Genomic DNA, 20,352 nt, shown 5'->3' on the forward strand with positions numbered 1-20,352 from the left:
AATGTAGTAACTTGACTTTTACATTTTTGTTTCCTTATTTTATTACTGAAGGAGGTTGAAGTTTTGCACTAACGTGTAACCACTGAATTAGAGCTCAAACTATGGACTCTAATAACTGTGTCCAACAGGCTCTTGTGGACAAGATTTTTGTCTAGTGTCTGGTTTTCCATTTGCTGACTTTTAATCACCCTGTTGTTAAAACTTCAGCCGTCTATCTTGGGTACGACTATAACTACAGTTTAAGCTTGATAGTGCTTATGTTTTTGTGTAGAGTGTATGAATCATCTACATTTATTCTGATTGTTAACTTTTACTAGGAAAATCAAATTTACTTTCTGGGATCTGAGGCTCATTAATAAAAGAATGTAGAGATGAACTATGAGAATTTGGAAGAAAGACAACAAGACAGACAAGCTGTCCATCCCAGTGGCAGCAGGATAGGGAGAGACAACAAAGATGAAGAAAAATCCATGCCTTCTGAGTTGAGGGCAGAGGAAGCTATCATGTTTAGTAGTGGAGGATGCCAAGATCGTACATGGCAGAAGTCATGGCTTCAGATAAGTAGTGAGGATCCCAGAGTGTCCTGGAAAGCATGCTTAGGCTTTCGATTACACTGTTCTGAACTCAGAATGTGGGCAGACTTAGAAGTGCTGCCAAGAGGGAGGTGCCTTAAGCAGCCATAGTGAGGGTGGGGCTTCTGGGAAGGATCTCCCATCTCCTTACCATTATCTTTAGGTGAGTCAGATTTCCTGGGGTGTAGGCTCCTGGTCAGTTGATTGACAAGCCCTGTTGAATTAAGTCTTAGAGGAAGGCCGGGCGGTGGTGGCACACACCTTTAATCCCAGCACTTGGTGGGGGCAGAGGCAGGCAGATCTCTGCGAGTTCAAGGCCAGCCTGGTCTACAAGAGCTAGTTCCAGGACAGGCTCTAAAACTACAGTGAAACCCTGTCTCGAAAACAAACAAAAAAAAAGTCTTAGAGGAGGATACAATGTTGTGTAATGTTCTAATCTTTGGATCAAACCAGAATATCCTAGCTTTCTTCACTGGGCTACAGGTATTTGATTCCTTTTTTCCTTTTTTTTTTTTTTTTTTTTTTTTTTTGGTTTTTCGAGACAGGGCTTCTCTGTGGCTTTGGAGCCTGTCCTGGAACTAACTCTGTAGACCAGGCTGGTCTCGAACTCACAGAGATCCGCCTCACTCTGCCTTCCGAGTGCTGGGATTAAAGGCGTGCGCCACCACTGCCCGGCAGGTATTTGATTCTTTTGATTGATCCAGAACCCTAAAGAGGGGCAGTCGTAATGTTTTCTTTTCTAGTGTTATTAGGGAAGTCAGGTATGGGGTCCACAGCAGACCATAAGCAAGGGATCCATCATCCTCCCTACTATGGCGTGTACATCCTCCCATCCTCCCATCCTGTATGTTTCCACCCTAAAACTCACTGAGCTGTCTGTGCATGCAAACCCCATTTTAATTATAAGCGGCCTTCCTTTCCTGTGTTTCTCTTCGGTGTTCTGTCGTCATTTCTGTTGTGCTGAGTTTTACATTTAAGTGATTCTGTTCCTATCTGTAGTTTTGCATGAGTTCAAAATTATTACTCTCTGCCACATATTGAGGATGTATGCATTTCTGATTGGCTAGCACCATAGTTTGGAAGTCTTGGAGGCCATGTTTCTATCTTCTGTTGCTGCTGTGTGAGCATCAAGTGAGAGTTGCGTCGCTTTGTGTTCTTCTTTATTGGACCCACGTCAGGGAGATTCTCTAAACTGAAGTTGAGTCCAGTTCAGGAAAATGTATCTTTGCTTTTTTCCTCCATCTGACAGCCCTGTTTGCCTCCCTGGAACAAGCATCTTGAAATTGTAAGTTTTTGCATAATATGTGTGTCTGATCTCCAAATACTGCTAACAAGGCAGCAGGTTTCTTGAGAAGTTGTCTGATTGATCCTGGGAAGGGCTTGGGGGAGGGAGACTCTATAAACTACACGTGGACTTTTGTCACATAATAGCTTTGCAGCTTGGCTGTTTTCCAGCTACTCTGAGCTGTGTTTAAAAATTGATGATAGCAGAACCTGAATCACAGCGTTAAAATCATGTGTAGAAGTGCTAGCAAAGGTGCTGTGAGGACGGTGAGACAGCCTCATGCTGGGTAAGTAAGAATAGTTGCACGTGTAGAAAACAGAGTATGGTAAGTTGCTAATACTTTTATCATACCTATGATTAGCCTACATATCATTTACTAATATGATCATTCATTTTGATTGTCAATTTAGGACAAATGTGGTTATGATACTATATTACTAAACAAATAACTGTTGGATATCTGTTTGCTTTTTGTCATTGCCTTCTCAGGAGAGCTTTGAACTTAGGAATTCTTCGAGATCCTGGATCAGAAATTGAAGATAGACAGTACCAAATAGACCTGCAGTCCATCAATATTGGTACTGCCCAGTGGGATCAACTGAAACCAGAGAAAGGGAGTGGCCCAGGAGGACCGCTAACAGAGAGTGAAAGGAACTCTCAGAACCCAGCACTGGAGTGGAATATGGCCAGCAGGTAGTGAAGGACTGGGAAATGGCCTCCGCTTTCTAACCTTAACATACCCAACATAAATGTTTTTATATTGTTTCTGCTTTTTATTACAAACATGAAATCCATTTTGCAACTATTGCTAGTTTGTTTTTATTGTTCTTATAATAACTTAGAAGGATTATTCCTGGGTTTCATAGATAATATAAAATAGGCACATATAAAGAAAGTAAATCCTATTTTAAATTTTCTAGGGAATTCTCTGTCACTTTCGGTATGTGTTCTGGAAGGCCGCTTGTTTGTAGCCGGCTGCTCAGCCCTGAAATAATCATACAGAAACCATATTATTTGCAATACTGTTTGGCGAATAGCTTAAGCATGTTTCTAGCTAACTCATTATCTTAAATTAACTCAATCTACAGTAATCTGCGTATCACCAAGAGGCTGTGGCTCACCAGGTAAAGTTCTGGCATCTGTCTCCAGTGGGGCTCCATGGCTTCTCACTGACTCCGCCTTCTCTCTCCCAGTATTCAGTTTAGTTTTCCCTGCCTAGCTCTACTCTGCCCTATCACAGGCCAAGACAGTTTCTTTATTAGCCAGTGGTGTTCACAGCATACAGAGTGGGGAGTCCCACATCAGGTATTTTCTTGCTGAGCTAGGCCATTCCTGTTTTTCCCTTTAAGATGGAGTGATGCTTCCTTAGCCTTAGGGGTCCAGATCTAAAGCAGCTCACAATCTCAGTCTGTTGTCTTGACCCCACGTCTGCCACTAACCTCTGCTGGTGCTTCGGGTTTTAATTCCTTTTTAGTTTTCAACACTACATATTTTACCTGGCAAGATAATAACAGTTTTTGTAACAGCTGCTCCTTCAATGTTTCTTTTCCCTCCTGAGATTCAGCTTTGAAAATAATTGATTTATAACATTTTTAATTACTTTTTTAAAAGCTTATCATCACTTCAAGTGTTTATCAGTGACAGCCCAGAGGACGCTGTTGATGGATGAGATCTCCTTTCTCGGCTGTAGTGATAGGGCTTTTCTGTTAGTGCCGCTGACCTACTTCATCACCCAAGTAAGAACAAAACAAACGATGGGAACAGGACCTTCCTCCCCGCTGCCTCAGCTGGTGCTCGCCCTTGGTTTGCTGCCATCTTTTCCATTCACTGTCTTTCTAATGCGCCTGTCTTGGCGCTCCCCTCGGAGCACATCGTGTTTGCTGTTTCTCACGTCGGTCATTTCATGGAATCTGAGCTATTAGGCTGTAATTATGGTGTCTCTCAGGAGCTAAACCTTTCCTCCACAGTCACAGATTTCAGTGCTTCTTCCTGCTGCTCTCTACTCACCAGATCTCTTAATTCTTCAAAATTGACTTTCCTGAAATCCAATACTTATGTGTCACAGAACCAGATGATCCAATTTGCTTTTTTGGCAGTTGCCGTATAAAGCTCTGCCCACTGGAAATTTAACAAAAGACATTACTGCTCTCTAGACTATTCTCATTTTTCTTAGATATAGAAAGACTTGCATTTTATCTGCATTTTCACATGAGGTATAATTTATGCCAATTTTCTGCTTTTAACTTTATCATTTTATCACAAGGGAATAATAAGGTTATATTTATGGAAAATATTAAATTAACTTTAAAGGAAATTTGGGGGTGTGGTTTCTAGTCAAATATGAACAGTGATGTTTTATAAAATGAAAATTAAAACTGCAGAGAGTCACTTGGAACCTCTGGTATTTCCCAGTCATCTTCTGTGTTAGCCATACCTCCTTTGAATTACTAGCTATTGTGGGTGCCAATCAGAAATAACTTATCAAATGTGCAGAGCTATAACGTAGAATTAAAATAAGCCAGAAGCTATGATGGAGACAGCTTACTTCAGGCCAAGTCTAGAAGTTTTTTCCATTGAGTGCCCAAGCCTTTCCATTTGTCTCATTAGGCTGATAAAGATCCTTCCTTCTGACAGCCTTGTTTAGAAGAAGCATCAGGTTTCAAATACAAAAGCTATTGAATATACAAAGAAGGCTTTAATATCTGTATTATTTTGCATAAACTCAAATGGATCTTCAAGCTTAAAGCAAAGAGTTAAGAGATGAGCACCGTGGCTCACCCTGTGATCCCAGCACTTGAGAGGCAGAGGCAGAGGACCACTGCTAGCTCAAGGCCAGGCTTGTCTTACAGAGGAAATTCCAAGCAAGCCAAAACTGCACAGGGAGACTTTGTTGAGGGGTAGGAAGGAAATAGAATATACTGATGAACCTAATGAGACTGGAAACATGGCCATTGTCATATGTAACTTACAATATTAAAAATAAGCCACTGAAATTACAAAAATAGTAAGCTCATTGATGGTAACAAAAGAGCTGTGAAATTGGTGAGAGGAGGTCAGATCGCAAACCGAAGCGCAGTCCATTGAAGGCTACAATGGCATTGACGTAGAAGGGCTGGAGCGCGTCTGCGGCTCTCAGATCGCACAGGGCTGGAGGGCTCACTAGATGACATCCAAATAGGCTCTCTCAGAACGGTGGGCGATTTAGAGGACAGACTCAAAGTTACCCTTGAAAATATCAAGTGACAAAACCTTTCTTTTTAAACTCTTGAACTAACATTTGTTTGTCTTATCTTTTTAGCATACGGCGACATCAAGAAAGGAGAGCAATCTTGACCCCCATCTTGACAGATTTTTCTGTCCGAATCACTGGAGCGCCGGCCATCATTTTCACCAAAGTAATCTCCCCAGAAAATCTACACACGGAGGTGAGAGCCAAATATAAACCTGAGTTTAATGTAAGTAATGGAGTACTGCACTTGTGCCATGGAGAGTTGACTGCTTCAGCCTGTCTCACATCCAACTGGCTAGTCATTGACCACTGCACCTACTCAGTGCGAGTCCACTGCCCATGCTCATCCTACCGGGCTCTAGTAACTGGATTTCATAGGTGAGGAAACTGTGGCCCACCTGGGCTGAAGGAATAATTCTGTTTGTGTTTACTAGGGAGCATTTCAGGTCTATTAAGTGAGTTAGGAGCCATAGTATTTTCAGGTAACCATGCATCTCTTATAATCCATTGTTAGTGAAAAGGGCTTTGTATATTAATTTAAAACAATAGAACGCTAGGTTCCTTCTCTATTTGAAAATTACTTTTTTCATGATCTCATTTGAGGTTTATAATATTTTAGTTTGGTTTCTTTTTAATTAAATTTTTACTTATTTTTTTCATACAATGTATTTGATCATATTCTTTTCACTCCCCCACCTCATCCTAGATCCTCCCCAATTCATGATCAGTCAGTTGGTCTCTCTGTCTGTCAGTGTCTATCTTTCTCTCTCACCCCCTTTCTCTTTTTATCAAAAAAGAGACTGAATATGATTGCACAATGCCTTTAATCCCAGCACCCGGGAGGCAGAGGCAGGTGGATATCTGAATTTGATGCCAGCCTGGTCTACAGAGTGAGTTCCAGGACAGCCAGGGCTACACAGAGAAACCCTGTCTCAAAAACAAAAACAAAAAAAGAAGCAAACTAAAAAACTACCAGAAAATAAATAAACAAATAATAATAAATAATAATAAACAAATAAAAAAAATAACAAACCAAGCTTGCATACTCACACACACACACACACACACACACACACACACACACACACACAGAGCATGAAATCCATTACGTTTTGTCCAGCTATTCCTAGGCTGGGTATTGGGCTTGCCCTAGACTGTGAATTCTATACCCAGTGACACTCCATTGGAGAACACTGATTTTTCTCTTTCCCTACAGGTAGCAGTTGAAAATAGCTTTTTGGTTAAGGGCAAGACTGTGTCTACTTCCCCTTCTCCATCCTGGGAGTTTTGTCTGGTCTGAGCCTGTGCAGTCCTTGCGGTGCTAACTGAGGCTCTGTATCAGATGTATATCACTCTTGTGTTGGAAGGTCCACCACTTTTGACTCTTACAATCTTCCTGCCTTCTATTCCTTATAGATCCCAGGCCTTGAGGTAGGGAGAGCCCTACAGACGCCCCATTTGGTGCTGAGATCTTGACTCTCTATACAGTGTCTCGTTGTGGGTCCCCATGTTAATTACCTTCTTGAAGAAGAAGCTCTCTGATGAGGGTAGACTGCTACTATGATTTGAATCTCAGCTTAGGATTGCAGCTGTGGGCTCACAGGAGAGAGTGGTTGTGGGTGGAATCTCCAAAACATGGAGCAGGTCTGGAAGGAAAGGCTTAAAGGGGAAGAACTAGGGAGACCCTGGGGCTGGCTGCACCAAGAGATTGACTTCCTACCTGATAGGCGTGGGCCCGTATTATAGCCCCCCAAAGGTGTATAAGGAGTATGTCTTATGTTTGGTTTCTTAGCAACAAAGCTGGTTTTGTACAACACTTCAGGAGGTGCTTTTCTCCCAAACTGTCACTGCTGTGAAAATATGAACCAGGATGCACACGTTTCAATACATTAGAGAGTTGTTGAACTTCCCGTTTTTATATGGTTCACAAAAATTAAATATTGGGTCTGGTTTGTAGCTCCCTTTTAGAGTACTTAGCTGCTATGTATGAAGCCATGAGATTGACCCCCAAATCCACTACCAAAATAAAAGAAGAACAAATAACCAACAACAAGAAGAAACAAAAGAAAATGGACAAGGAACAGAGACACAGATCACTTTGAAATAAGAACTTTTTCCTAGAAATATTCCTTTCTTGTATTCTTTTTTTTTTTTTTTTCTTTTTTTTTTTGGTTTTTCAAGACAGGGTTTCTCTGCAGCTTTTTTAAAACTTACTATAACAAAGTTAAGAAATGAAAATAAAAATATATCAAAATGTAAATACAATTCTATCCCATCTTAATTAACTGGTAATTTGATTTGAAGGCCTTAGCAATAATTCCTCATCCTCAAGAGAAGGTCTGGAAGGGAAGCTGGAGCTGGGCTATTTTGTGCCCACTGGCGTTGGAGGCCTTAGCAGCTGCTTCACTTCCATTGCTCCCGTCAGCTCCCTCGCACTTCTCTTAGCTGTCTCAGAAGTGCCCAGTTCACCTCCAGTGTCTCCAGAAACTGACCCAGTCACAGCAGGTCATTCCAGGAAGAATGCACGTGGAAATTATTCTTGCTGTTATAAATGACTCACCTACCCACTGCATTTCACACTGTTAGCACTAGGACAGGAGTGGTCATCCTCCAATTGTAGGACATATCCGGTAATACAACTGTTATTTTTGTAGAAATTTATATTCCTTCAAGACATGTTATAATGACAAGACAATTTTTAACAGTACTTCTAATCATTGTCCTTTTTTTCAGTATGTCTTGAAAAATAAAATAAGAATTCAAGTATAATAAACAAATACAGCAAATTTGTGAAGAAAGTTTATTTAACAAAAAAAAAAGATTATCATGCCAGACATGTTCTTTATCCTTTATTAAAAACAGCTCTAAACTGTCTGCTGTGCATTTAGCCCAACCATGGTGTCCTTAAGTCTATTCTTTGTATGACACTAACAAGGAGATCTGCTGGACGTTTGCAGACATTTGGACACTGTCCACGTGCGCCTCATGAGAAGAGGCAGGGCTTGTGCTTATGAACTTCTGACGCTTCTGGGTTGCTTTGTTTTGTTTGCCTCCTCCGAGTGGCTGCTAATGTTCAATGTCCCAGTGCCGCAGTTCTGAAGAGCAGCACCACTTCAGCAGCAGCCACCTGCCCAGTGCCGCCGAGGCTTAGCCGTTGCGCTCGGGCTGCTGTGCACTGCATGTGTAAAAGGTTCTCAGGAGCTGTCCATACACTTGAATTGGTGAACAAGTTCCTACGCAAAATTTACCGTTAACTACATGTAAAGCAATGACAGTGGTTCAAAGTGTGGGGGAAACAAATGAATATGAAAAGGTGGAGAGATTCCTTTTGCTTCTTGACTTACATGTATATCAAGCAGCCAACAGAGAGCACACCCTTCTAAGTACTTGTTATATTGATCCAATAAGATACGCTAGTTACTTTTGCTTTTCTCATTAATAAGTATGTGTGCTTGAGTCCCTAGAGAGTTAGAAAGTGGTACACATCCAATAACAAGAATAAAGTATCTGAGGAATACCATTTAAAAATTTTCTTTTGAACCTGTCTTCCCCTTCTTTAGGAGATTTTAGTGTGTGGCCATTCCTTGGAAGTGAACATAACCACAAACCTGGACTTCTTCCTAAGTGTGGCTCAAGTTCAATTCTTACATCAGTTAATAGTAACAAACATGACTGGATTGGAGCCATCCAACAAGACCACAGAGGTAACTGTTACCTGGTGTTGATATCTGCCAATGTTACAAAGGAAAACTTAATTAACCAAATGCTTTCTGTTAACTAACCTGTGTTAACTTTTTTCACAATATTGTCATGTATCATTCTAGATCAATGTTTTATGTATTTTTAATTTGAGTAGTCCCTTTTCCTCTTGTCCTGCAACTTCCACAGATCACTGTGGACCAGCCTCGGAAAATCTCTTATTAAGATGTGAGAGCCTGGTGCGATTTTTTACATACTCGGCTGTATTCTGGGAGGGACCTCGTTATGTGAGCTTTGTGAGCATTCTATAGGAATATCTTCAAGAAATAACATCAAAAGCGTATGCGTTGTATGCTTGGTAGTGAATGGCCATGATTATAGGTTAAATACCTGCTTAAAATTTCAGTTTTCTTCTGGTGTTGATTCATTGAAAGCCTAAAATTGCCTTCCATAGAGTAAAACGCTCACAGAATAGCTAGAGTGTACCTTGTCAGATGGACCCCAGAAGCTAATCTTTGCTTATGTTTCCATACTTCAGTTGATCTCTACGGGAACTGGTCTTCCCAGAGAACTCACGTCTGAGCCGTGACATGTGAGAGCGGTTGCTCTTCCTCTAGCGGGTGATTCAGAATGTGCACTAGGTGCTCCTGGTAAATGGAGGACAGGCACTGTGGTCTTGTTTTCTAGGCATGCACAGATCTTCACAGGGAAGTGTGGTCGTTCTGCCCATTGCATAGGTGAGGGCTTGGATCTTAAAGCCATAAGCAACATGCCTGAAATAGGCCCAGAGTTAGGAAATGAGGCGCCTCAGAGTCAAATTACAGCCTTCCAAGCCTTCCTATCTGCCAGGAACTGTGTCAGTCTCCTCATGGTCTCAATAAATCAATAAATAAATAACAAAGTTAAGTATGATAAAGCTTAAAATATTTGTAAATGGAGTTTATCTAACTTGATCATCTTTTACCTCTCATAACGCGTTAATTCAAGTAATGGTTTTAAAATGACTATACATCTATGTAGTACCCAAAATGTTTCCCTAGCATATAAGAAAATTCATAAAAATATAATTGTTTGACATGAAAATGAACAAATTAAAAATATTCTCCATGCATTTTCAGTGATGTTTATGAAGCATATGATGATGATGGAGAAGAGAATTTTATATTTCCATGGTACTTCTGCCTGTTTATTTGTTGTTATTGACTCTCATATCAAAGAAATGTAACTCAGATTGTGGATTTGTTTGGAGAATTCATACAACTTCACAACACTGTTACATGCCATCTACATACTTGTGTTGGTAGGTCAGGTCTCAACAGATAGAAACTTTGAGTTCATAACCACTGTGACAATAACTTCAGTCATTCTGTATAGCTCGTTAGGTAGAAGGCATGATGGCGGCTTTTAAGATGCTCTGTAGCTCTTTGCTCTTCTTGTGGTCGTTTTGAAAGCAGAGGCTCTGTGATCCTTTACAAAGGGCAAGCTTATGTTCTGTGCATTCACAGTTGAAAGGGAAAGTCCAGACAGGGATGGCAAAGAATAGTTTGGTATTGTCCTTAAAGAGTTACTTAAGTGAAAGCTCATCACTGGGGAGAAGTCAAGACTGAGCAGTAGAGGTTTATTTGGGGAGGAAACAGAAAACTACGTTTGTCCTTACTACTAAGGCATTTCCCTTATATAAATGAGAGGGAACCAGGAACCAGGACCCGAGAACCTAAATGAATGGTATAGTTGTGGAGTACTTGATAGCCCTGGGTTATCATGGAGATGTAAAGACAGAATGGAATGGTGACTGTGGAAGTAAGGGCCGGGAGGAAGGACATTCTCTTTCAAGGGTTCCTAAAACTGACTGCAAATATTATAGTGTCGTTGTATTAAAGCTTTAAAGCAAAGTTAAAATTTGAATGCATTGGATATTTTAAGAAATAAACCAGAGTATTATTATATCATAATAAAAGAAAACTAATAATTATTGTAAATGTTCCTTAAGTTATCACTGTATAGATGTATAGGACATTATAAGAAATATTTCAGAAACAAAAAATCCTGCCATCAGATTATTTTATTCCGCTTCCTGCAGGGGTTATTCTCCCCGGATACCGCCTCTCTCTTCCTGTCCCTTCCCAGCTTGCACCCAGGATCCTCCCCCCCCCCTCCCCCTGCCTCATCCTCCGTCTTTGGGGCCACAAAATCCCACAGCTCAGCCTGTTTGGGCTCTGGGGATCTGGAATTGAGTGCACCCAGGCCGGTGGGAGGTCCCCTCCTTCATTTGACTGCCTGGGGCAAGGTAGGCCTTTGTCTGAGAGCTGCTTGGCCTGCAAGGGGACCTGACAGTCTGCCAGAGGATCCATCATTCTTTGGGGTGAGTGAGGAGTGAGTGCCCGAACCGCGGCAGCTGCCCGGCAGCTGCCCGGAGAGGGACCACCTACACTCCACAACTCCCCCTGCCTCCAGCACACTTCCTGCTCTTCCTGCAGGGGTTATTCTCCCCGGATACCGCCTCTCTCTCCCTGTCCCTTCCCAGCTTGCACCCAGAATCCTCCCCCCCTCCCCCTGACTCATCCTCCCGTCTTTGGGGTCACAAAATTCCACAGCTCAGCCTGTTTGGGCTCTGGGGACCTGGAATTGAGTGCACCCAGACCGGTGGGAGGTCCCCTCCTTCATTTGACTGCCCGGGGCAAGGTAAGCCTTTGTCTGAGAGCTGCTTGGCCTGCAAGGGGACCTGACAGTCTGCCAGAGGATCCATCATTCTTTGGGGTGTCCTGCTCCAGTTCTAAGGCCATCCACCCAAAGGGGTCAGACTCTGGCCTCCAGGCAGGTCTGAGGATTCCTGCGGAGGGGTGCGGGCTCCTTCAGATTGTGCTGCCAGTTTCGCTGTGTGGTATTCCATCCCGCCCTGCCCCCACCTTGGCCCTTTTGTCTGGGCTGCGACCCTGGGCTTCCTGGAATCCCTGATCCTGTGCACTGACATTCCATCTGAACTGGTGAGTGAAGGCGGACCCTGGGGCAACCTGCCCTGGAAGAGAGCACAGACCCCCTACCCCCACTTCCCTCTGCAGGCTTGTGTCTGTTTCTCCCGTCCCTGTGTCTCCCAAGCTTTCCCTAGTGTTCTCAGGTGTCCTGCTCCTGTTCTAAGGCCATCCACCCAAAGGGGTCAGACACGGGCCTCCAGGCAGGTCTGAGGATTCCTGCAAGGGAGTGCGGGCTTCTTCAGATTGTGTCGCAAGGAATAGGTCCTCCTCTGGCACTGGGGAGATCCAACCAGTTTCAGTCACAGCAAAGATTGGTCTAGGACACCAAACGCCTCCGGGCTCCCTTTGAAGGAAGAGATGGGCAGGCGCCAAAGCAGGAGCTCCTCCAACAACATGAAAGGCAACATGACATCACCACAAGCCAGACATCCCGAAACAACAAGAATTGAACACCCTACCCCAGAAGATATAGAAGAAACCGACCTTAAACAGTACTTTATGAAAATAATAGAGGACCTTAAACAGGAGGTAAAAAACTGCCATAAAGAAATGGAGATAACAAACAAAAAGGTAGACAAAATAAATAAATCTCTCAAAGATACCCAAGAAAAACAAGAAAAAGCAATCAAACAGGTAAGGGAAACAGTACAAGACCTGATAAATGAAATGGAGGTATTGAAGAAAACACAATCTGAGGGACGACTGGAAATGGAAACTCTGAGTAAACGAACAGAAACTTCAGAGACAAGTATTTCCAACCGAATACAAGAGATGGAAGAAAGAATCTCGGACTCTGAAGATACTATAGAGGAAATAAACTCACAGATTAAAGAACTAAACAAATCTAACAAATTCTTAACACAAAACATTCAGGAAATCTGGGACACCATGAAAAGACCAAACCTAAGAATAACTGGGGTAGAAGAAGGAGAAGAATTACAACTCAAAGGCCCAGAAAACATATTCAACAAAATTATAGAAGAAAACTTCCCCAACCTAAAGAAGGATGTTCCTATGAAGGTACAAGAAGCCTACAGAACACCAAATAGACTGGATCAAAAGAAAGCATCCCCACGCCATATAATAATCAAAACACAAAACATACAGAATAAAGAACAGATATTAAGAGCTGCAAAGGAAAAAGAACCTCCACCTGACGATAGATGAAGAAAATGACAGAGCCCCACATTGGAGCACCGGACTGAGCTCCCAAGGTCCTGAGGAGGAGCAGAAGGAGAGAGAACATGAGAAAGAAAGTCAGGACCATGAGGGAACCTCCAGCTGGCGACAGATGGGGAAGGTGACTGAGCCCCACATTGGAGCACTGGACTGAGCTCCCAAGGTCCTGATGAGGAGCAGAAGGAGCGAGAACTTGAGGGAGAAAGTCAGGAACGAGAGGGGTGTGTTCACTCATGGAGACGGTGGGACAGAACTAATGGGAGATCACCAACTCCAGTTGGAATGGGACTGATGGATCATGCGACCAAACCCGTCTCTCTGAATGTGGCCAACAGCGGGGGCTGACTGAGAAGCAAAGGACAATGGCGCTGGGCTCTGATTCTTCTGCATGGACGGGCTCTGTGGGAGCCTTCTCAGCTTGATCGATCACCTTCCTGGACCTGGGGGGAGTTGGGAGGACATTGGTCTTAGCATAGAGTGGGGAACCCTGATGGCTCCTTGGCCTTGAGAAGGAGGGAGGGGAGGTATGGGTGGAGGGGAGGGGAGGGGAGGGGGAGAAGGAGGGGAGGGAAGGGGGAGGAGGAGGGGAGGGAGGGGGGAGGAGGAGGGAAGGAGATGGAAATTTTTAAATATAAAAAAAAATAATAAACCATGAAAAAAAATAAATAAAACAGATTATTTTATTCCAGTAATAGAAAAATGTTCACCATAAAGATTATTTGTATGTTATGTTAAAACATTTGGGAAGCATCAGTCAATAAGATGGAAGATAACAATATATCTATAAAATCATGAAAAATACATATGATACCAAAACTATCAATTCAATGTATTTTTCTAGTGCATGCTGTTTTCCTTGAGTAGATATCCTAATCTTTAGTAATTAAGACCATCTTGATGAGCTATCTCAATGTCGCTTCTGAACTATTGAATCTCCCACCTCATTCTGCTCATGTTTTGCCACTTGGATCTCTGTAAGCTGCTTCTTTCCGATATTTCCCTCTACATTTCTAATCCAAGACCAGATGACCATCTCTTGATCCTCTATGGTCTTAGCTACTCACTCACTGCACCGTCCATCATCCCCATGTTTGTGTCTATAATTCCTCTTTGCCAGTGTGAAGTGTTTCTCTATCAGAGTTTCATACGTCATACTCATTGCATAGTGGAGTAGGATAATGTGATCTTCCTTTTATTTTTAATATTTCCTGAAATTGGTTTTAGCAGTATTTATTTACTTCATTTTTAGAAATACTGTTTTGAGAACTTCATACATGAATACTACATCTACATCACCCCTACTCTCCTTCCTCCCCCTCCTCCTGTTTCCCTCCTTCCTCCCCAAGTCATGACCTTTCTTCTCTAATTATCATTGTTCTGTCTACATTCAAAAATAGACAGACACACACACATATACAACCAAAACCCACTGAGTCTGTTCAGCCTTGCTCATATTTCCATGTGTTCAGAGCTACCCGCTATGATTGGACAGCCTCTGTGGGAACTGGTCCATGGAGGATATTGAGTCTCCCTCTCAGCAGCCAGTGACCGCTGTAGCTCACCGTGCAGGGTGAGACCTGGTGGAATCTCCTGCATCACCGTGCCCTTGAGAGCTCCCGGGCATCATCACTGCCGTGTTCAGGGAGCATTAGCCACGGCATCTGTGGTTTTCCTGTCGTTGTCCCCAGGCTGTATCCTATGCATCCTGGGTCTCAACACCATGCATGGCGATTCACTTTCATACTTGAACCCATACAACATTACCTCAGGCCATGTTCACTAGCATGTTTTCCTCCCCGCCAGTTTTGGTTTGTCCTGTAGACCTCATGTACCATGGCTCAAAAGAACCAGGTAAGAGAAAACTTTGATTTTTGAAATAGATGTAAAGATTTTTTTGAGAAAGTCTAGGTGTCAAGAAAGCAATGTTCTATGAATATAAACTAGTAAATTTACCAATGACTTTGTTTCACCGTAGTAAACTATTAAGTATTTTGAGTTATTATACTAATAATATAATAGTATATGTTAATATACTATTAATATACTATTAATAATATAATAGTATAATAACATGTAAAAGTTGAAATGTGTCTTTTCATCACTGGCTAATATAGTTTCCTTGGATGTTTTTAAAGTTTATACAATAGACTATAGCATATTAGATATTTCCTATGAACTGTGATTGATTATATGGAAAGAAAGTGATGATACTGATTTTTATACTAGATATTAGTAATTTATTATTTATTAATATATATTAATAAATGTTTCAGGGATTTTTTTTACTTTAACTTAGAAATAAACTGCTTGTATTTTGCTCTCCAATGTAGGGGTAGAAACTTTTTTGTTTGAAGTTAAGGATTTGTTACCAATATTGTAATCTAAGAATCACAGATTTGATTTAAGGAGGCCTTGAGGGTAAAGAAGAGGGAAAGGAGCTCCTGTGTGCGGTAGTGCATAACTTGAGTAAATGGGGGGAGACAGGGGAGTGTTCATCCTGAGAACATGGAAGGCAGGGCCTGTGAGCCCAGCATGAGGGAGTATGCTTGTGTCTTGATAGAGAAGTTGGGATTGACAGAGAAAAGCAGTCTACTCATTTACTCTGTAAATATTCACCTCCACTTCTGCATCAAACAATATCATGAATACTAAAATACATGTCAAGTGTCTTCTAGTATACATATATTTAGTAAGGAAGATAAGTAATGAATAAATAATCATAGTTCATTGAAAATATTTATTCTGTTTCTCCCTTGTGCCGGGATTTCTAAGATAAGCTCTGTAACCAGTTTGCTGTCTGATTGTCTATCCTGTATCAACCTTATTGAGATTAAAGGCATGGTTGTCAGGGATGCAAAGAATCCAGGCATAGAAATTAAATTTACCATTAATGAGTATTTAAGGGTAAAGTGATTGCCACACAAGTTTGAAAACCTGATTTCAGACCCTAAGAACTGTGTAAAGCCAGATATGGTGGCAAACGTTTGTACTCACAGCAGTCCTGTGACAGACGGAAAGTTCCGGGAGCTCTGGCCTTTCATAGGCAGCAGCACATGAACACCATGGCACACAGGACCACATTCAGTCCAACTCCCCTGACCATCTCAACTTTATGCCCTCTTTGGCTTTTGTTTGGTTTTGTTATCCTAAACCAACTCAGTTTATCTAGGGAAGAAACTATTTAAGGAAAGAATGGAACATACATTTTGAAGTGTATCTTTGGGAACCAGTTTAAAGACTTGAATGGATGGGGTAACACAGTCAAGGTATTACTTTTGTGAAAACCAGTAGGCTTTTCTCTTGCTAGATTTGTAGGGGTGTTCACTAAAACGTAAGTGTATTAGAAGGAAGGAGAATGGCAGACCACCAGCTGGGAGCAGGCATGCTAGTGATCCTGGGATTGTGGAAATGGAGGCAGAAGCATCAGGAGTTCATGGTGTTCCTTAGCTCCGTGGAAAGCCACCCTAGGACACAGGAGACTTGTCCTAGAAAGACAGGGATGAAGAGGTAGGGAGAGATGTGAGAGTGGGGGAAGGCAAGGAAGGAGTAGAGGAGGAGGAGGGTAAAAGGGAAGAAAGAAACACGCAAGGAAGGAGGCGGGGAAAGAAAGTTACAACAGAACCATTATTTCTGAAGAAGAATGTGAATATCAAAACAACCCTAGAGAATTAAATCTAGCAAAACAGAATATATACCTATGACCAAATAGTATTTACCTAGAAGTACAAGACTGACTTAATTTTGATAATTGAAACATCCAATGAAGAGAATTTTAAGAAATAGATTATTAAAGTGAAAAGCATTTGGCAAAAGCTTGGGTGCTGTCCCTCACAAACGAGGGGTAAAAGGAGGGGCTTCTTTTGCATGGTAACTGACTTCTGTAAGAACCCCTTCGTGCTAAAGGCAGAAACTTAGAGCAGAGAAAAGCTGTCTTTAGTTTCTCCTGTTCCTCGTGGAACTGTGCTTCTAGGCATGGTGGGAAGGCAAAGAAAAGAACAAAAGGTTTCAGGGTTAGGCAGAGGGAAGTCAGAGGACCTCTTGCAGATGAGATGGACTTCTATGTGGAAAACCACAGTACACTAAAATTTAGAATTGATAAGTAAATTTATCAGCTTTCCAAGATATTGTTTGTATGCCCTTGCAATGGGCTATTATAAAGGAAATTAATGAAACAGTTTTATAAATTATATAACATCATGAAGAATAAAATATATAGAAAAATAACAGAAGAAGTATAAGTTCTAAATAAACTTCAGTATTCATAATGAAATGGAAAAACTCAATAGGCAAAAATCTTTTAAAAGACAGATGAGTTAGAGACTTATACTGCTTTTTATAAATGCTTAAGACTTGGCTTGATGGTGAAAATGGTATCACATTGTGGTGAAGACAGCAAATAGAATGCAGACTGCAGGGCCAGCTCTCGGGTGTGCAGGTCCGTGCAGCTCAGTAACAGAGAGGGACAATCTTTCCAGTCAGTGGAACTGGACGAGTCCATGCCAAGGTCTTTCACAGCTCACCAAAGGCCAACACACTTCATGAGTTCAAGTTAGACCCTTTCTTTCTTTTAGATATTATGCCAAAAACTCATGGAACCACTTAAAAACAAAAAGATTCCATAAGAATTTAAATATGTATACTACAAAGGACATTACTAACAAAATGAACTTATATAATGGGGGAGAATACTTGAAATTTGTGATTCTGATAAAAGTTCCCTATTTGCAATGTGCAGAATCCTTACGTATCAGTATTGAAATACCGTATATGGGTATGTTTCTTGTATATAGATATAGTACGTATATTATAGTATATATATATACACATATAGTATATATATGTATATTATAGATATAATACTATTTATATATATAATATTATATCTATATAGTATTATATCTATATAATACTATATATAGTATATATAGTATTATATCTATAATATACATATATATACTTCATATGTTGTATATATGTATAATGTTTATACAAATCATAAAATTTATGACATTTTATATTTATGTTACTGAACTGTCAAACTAGAATATAGAATATAGCTACTCACTAGCATTTTGAACAGGAATAGGTACAAATATTTTGAAAATGGTTGAGATTTGAGGTCTCAGCAAAGGCTGTAACATTCATTCAGAGTCACCAAAGCCCCCAAAGATGTTTCTCTGATGTGTCAGAAGATGCCCTCGTTTCAGATCTGGGATGGCGGCTCTGTATCTAGAAACCCAGTGTCCTCTCCTTCTGTCATTTCTAAGGCATCTGTGTGGATTGATCATGTTCTAGTCAGCATATTCAAGGGAAGAAAAAGTGGATTGGGGAGTGATGTGCATAGCTATCCGTGTAAGGACAAACTTTGAAGTGGTGTGCATCGTTTGTACTCAAATCCCGTCAGCCAGAGCTTAGCATGGGTTCACTTCCAACTGCAAGAAAGGGACAGAAATGTCATCTTTCTTTAATATCCAACTGGCCAAAATTTTACCACCTGCTCTTTTCCAAGAAATACTTGGACATAAGGAGACCATGGGTGAGTCCATGCAGATAGTCCACAGTGTTACCCACAGGGACTTTGAAGTTACCATCTAAGCAAAGTAAAAATATTCTTCTTGAAGCAGCTTTGCATCCTTCACAATACAGGAAACATCCTCAAACAGCCTAACATTTCATACATATCCTATGCTAGAAATAATTGCAGCCTGCAGAGCAGTGGGTTAATGTGTATAATGTGATGATAGGCCTTACATTTTGAGACAAGTCTGCTGAGTAGGCCTGGTTGACCTAACTTTACTATGTAGCCCAGGCTACTCTCAAACCTACAGTAACTCCCATACTTCAGCCTCTCAAAGTGCTGAGATTACAGGAATGCACTCCCGCACCCAGCTAGACAGCTAGTTTTTTTGGTGGTAAAGTACATTTTTCTGTACCATGTGATTTTGAAGCTAGCATTACAGGGTAGCCATGCTGTACATCTGTTGGGGGAAGGGCCACTTGTTGGTTCCCGGCTGCCTGGCTAGTTTAGCCCTGAAATAATCACACAGAAACTGTATTAATTAAATCACTGCTTGGCCCATTAGCTCTAGCTTCTTATTGGCTAACTCTTACATCTTAGTTTAACCCATTTCCATTAATCTGTGCATCACCACGAGGTCGTGGCCTACCAGCAAAGTTTCAGCTTGTCTGTCTCTGGTGGCTGTGGCTCTATGGCGTCTCCAGATGCCACCCTTCTTTCTCCCAGCATTCAGTCCAGTCCTCCCCCACTACCTAAGTTCTGCCCCATTTGATAGGCCAGAGCAGTTTCTTTATTCATTAATGGTGATCACGGCACACAGAGGGCACTCGGGCGTCATGCATCATCGTCCAGGTGCATGTTCTGACTCCTGATCACTGTCGTGTGCAGGAAGAGGAGGAGAGAGGAGGTGAATGCACAGAGGCGAAGCTGGGGGCAGAGTGTGTTGATGGCATCATCTGACTTCTTGATACAGTTCTTGTACAGAGCTGTGGGCAAATCTCCCCTTCCTCGTCCTCCTCTGTGGAGCAGCCACAGTGGAAGTAATTGGAGACACTGGCGCTGTGGTGACGGAAGTCACATAGCACTGAGACATCCATGGCGCTTTACAGCGTGTGAGGAGGAGACTGTCCACTGTTAGCACACCCGTATCTGGGTGTCAGGATGTAGTGTCAACAGCGGTCTAAGGCCGAGTTGGATGAGTCAGACATGCCCCTGAGAACGCGGTGGACGACGGTGAGTAAACGCCTCGCTCCATGAGCTGTCGGCTGCGCTCTGTAGTTCATGGAAAATACAAGGTCCGTGCAACCGACGACCCCAGGGAAATCAGAGACATTGGTACCTACTGGTGAGTGGGGACAGACTCGGGACATGCTGTGACACACTGTCGGGAAAGCTGGGGTGCTGTGAGCATGGAGAGCAGGCTGCTGTCCTTCACAGCTCCAGCCCATTCCAGCCTACAGGGGGCGTCTTAGGCATGTGGCCTTCAGTTTCCCTATTGCTGTCAGAGGACTTCCAGCAAGGAACTGAAACGTAGAACCACGTAGTGCTACATATTGTTTCAAAAAGCTACAATTAATCTATCTTGTTCTTACACTATGACCACACTTTTCAAAGTGAACTAAATAAAAGAGGAAGAGGGCTGAATACCCTGGGTTATGCTCATTTGGCTTGTTTGTAATGATTGTTATTCCTTAATAGCAAGTAATCATCTAATTAGGCCTCCTCACAGGGGTGGTGTAAGGAGTAACACATGCTCGCTTTCAGTAAGTGCCTGAGAGGGGATGAAGCCTTGTGGGAAATGTGAAGCATGTTTTTGGAAGAGAGACCAGAACCACATCTTTGGAGATGTGCTGTGGGAGGCCTTTGAACCAGGCAGCCTGTGTCCTGGAGAAGGATGT

General features: G+C 41.9%; 1 protein-coding gene across 1 annotated transcript in view; it reads left to right on the plus strand.

Annotated features, from left to right (window-relative positions):
- Positions 1-20,352, plus strand: part of Vps13b (vacuolar protein sorting 13 homolog B) — a 467,803-nt gene that overhangs the window by 251,956 nt on the left and 195,495 nt on the right. The window contains 3 exon segments of the mRNA XM_038343548.2: positions 2,347-2,550; positions 5,156-5,282; positions 8,647-8,790. Coding sequence (XP_038199476.1) covers positions 2,347-2,550; positions 5,156-5,282; positions 8,647-8,790 — 475 coding nt within the window.

Source organism: Arvicola amphibius, chromosome 9, assembly GCF_903992535.2.
Source record: "Arvicola amphibius chromosome 9, mArvAmp1.2, whole genome shotgun sequence".
NCBI classification, from domain to species: Eukaryota; Metazoa; Chordata; class Mammalia; order Rodentia; family Cricetidae; genus Arvicola; species Arvicola amphibius.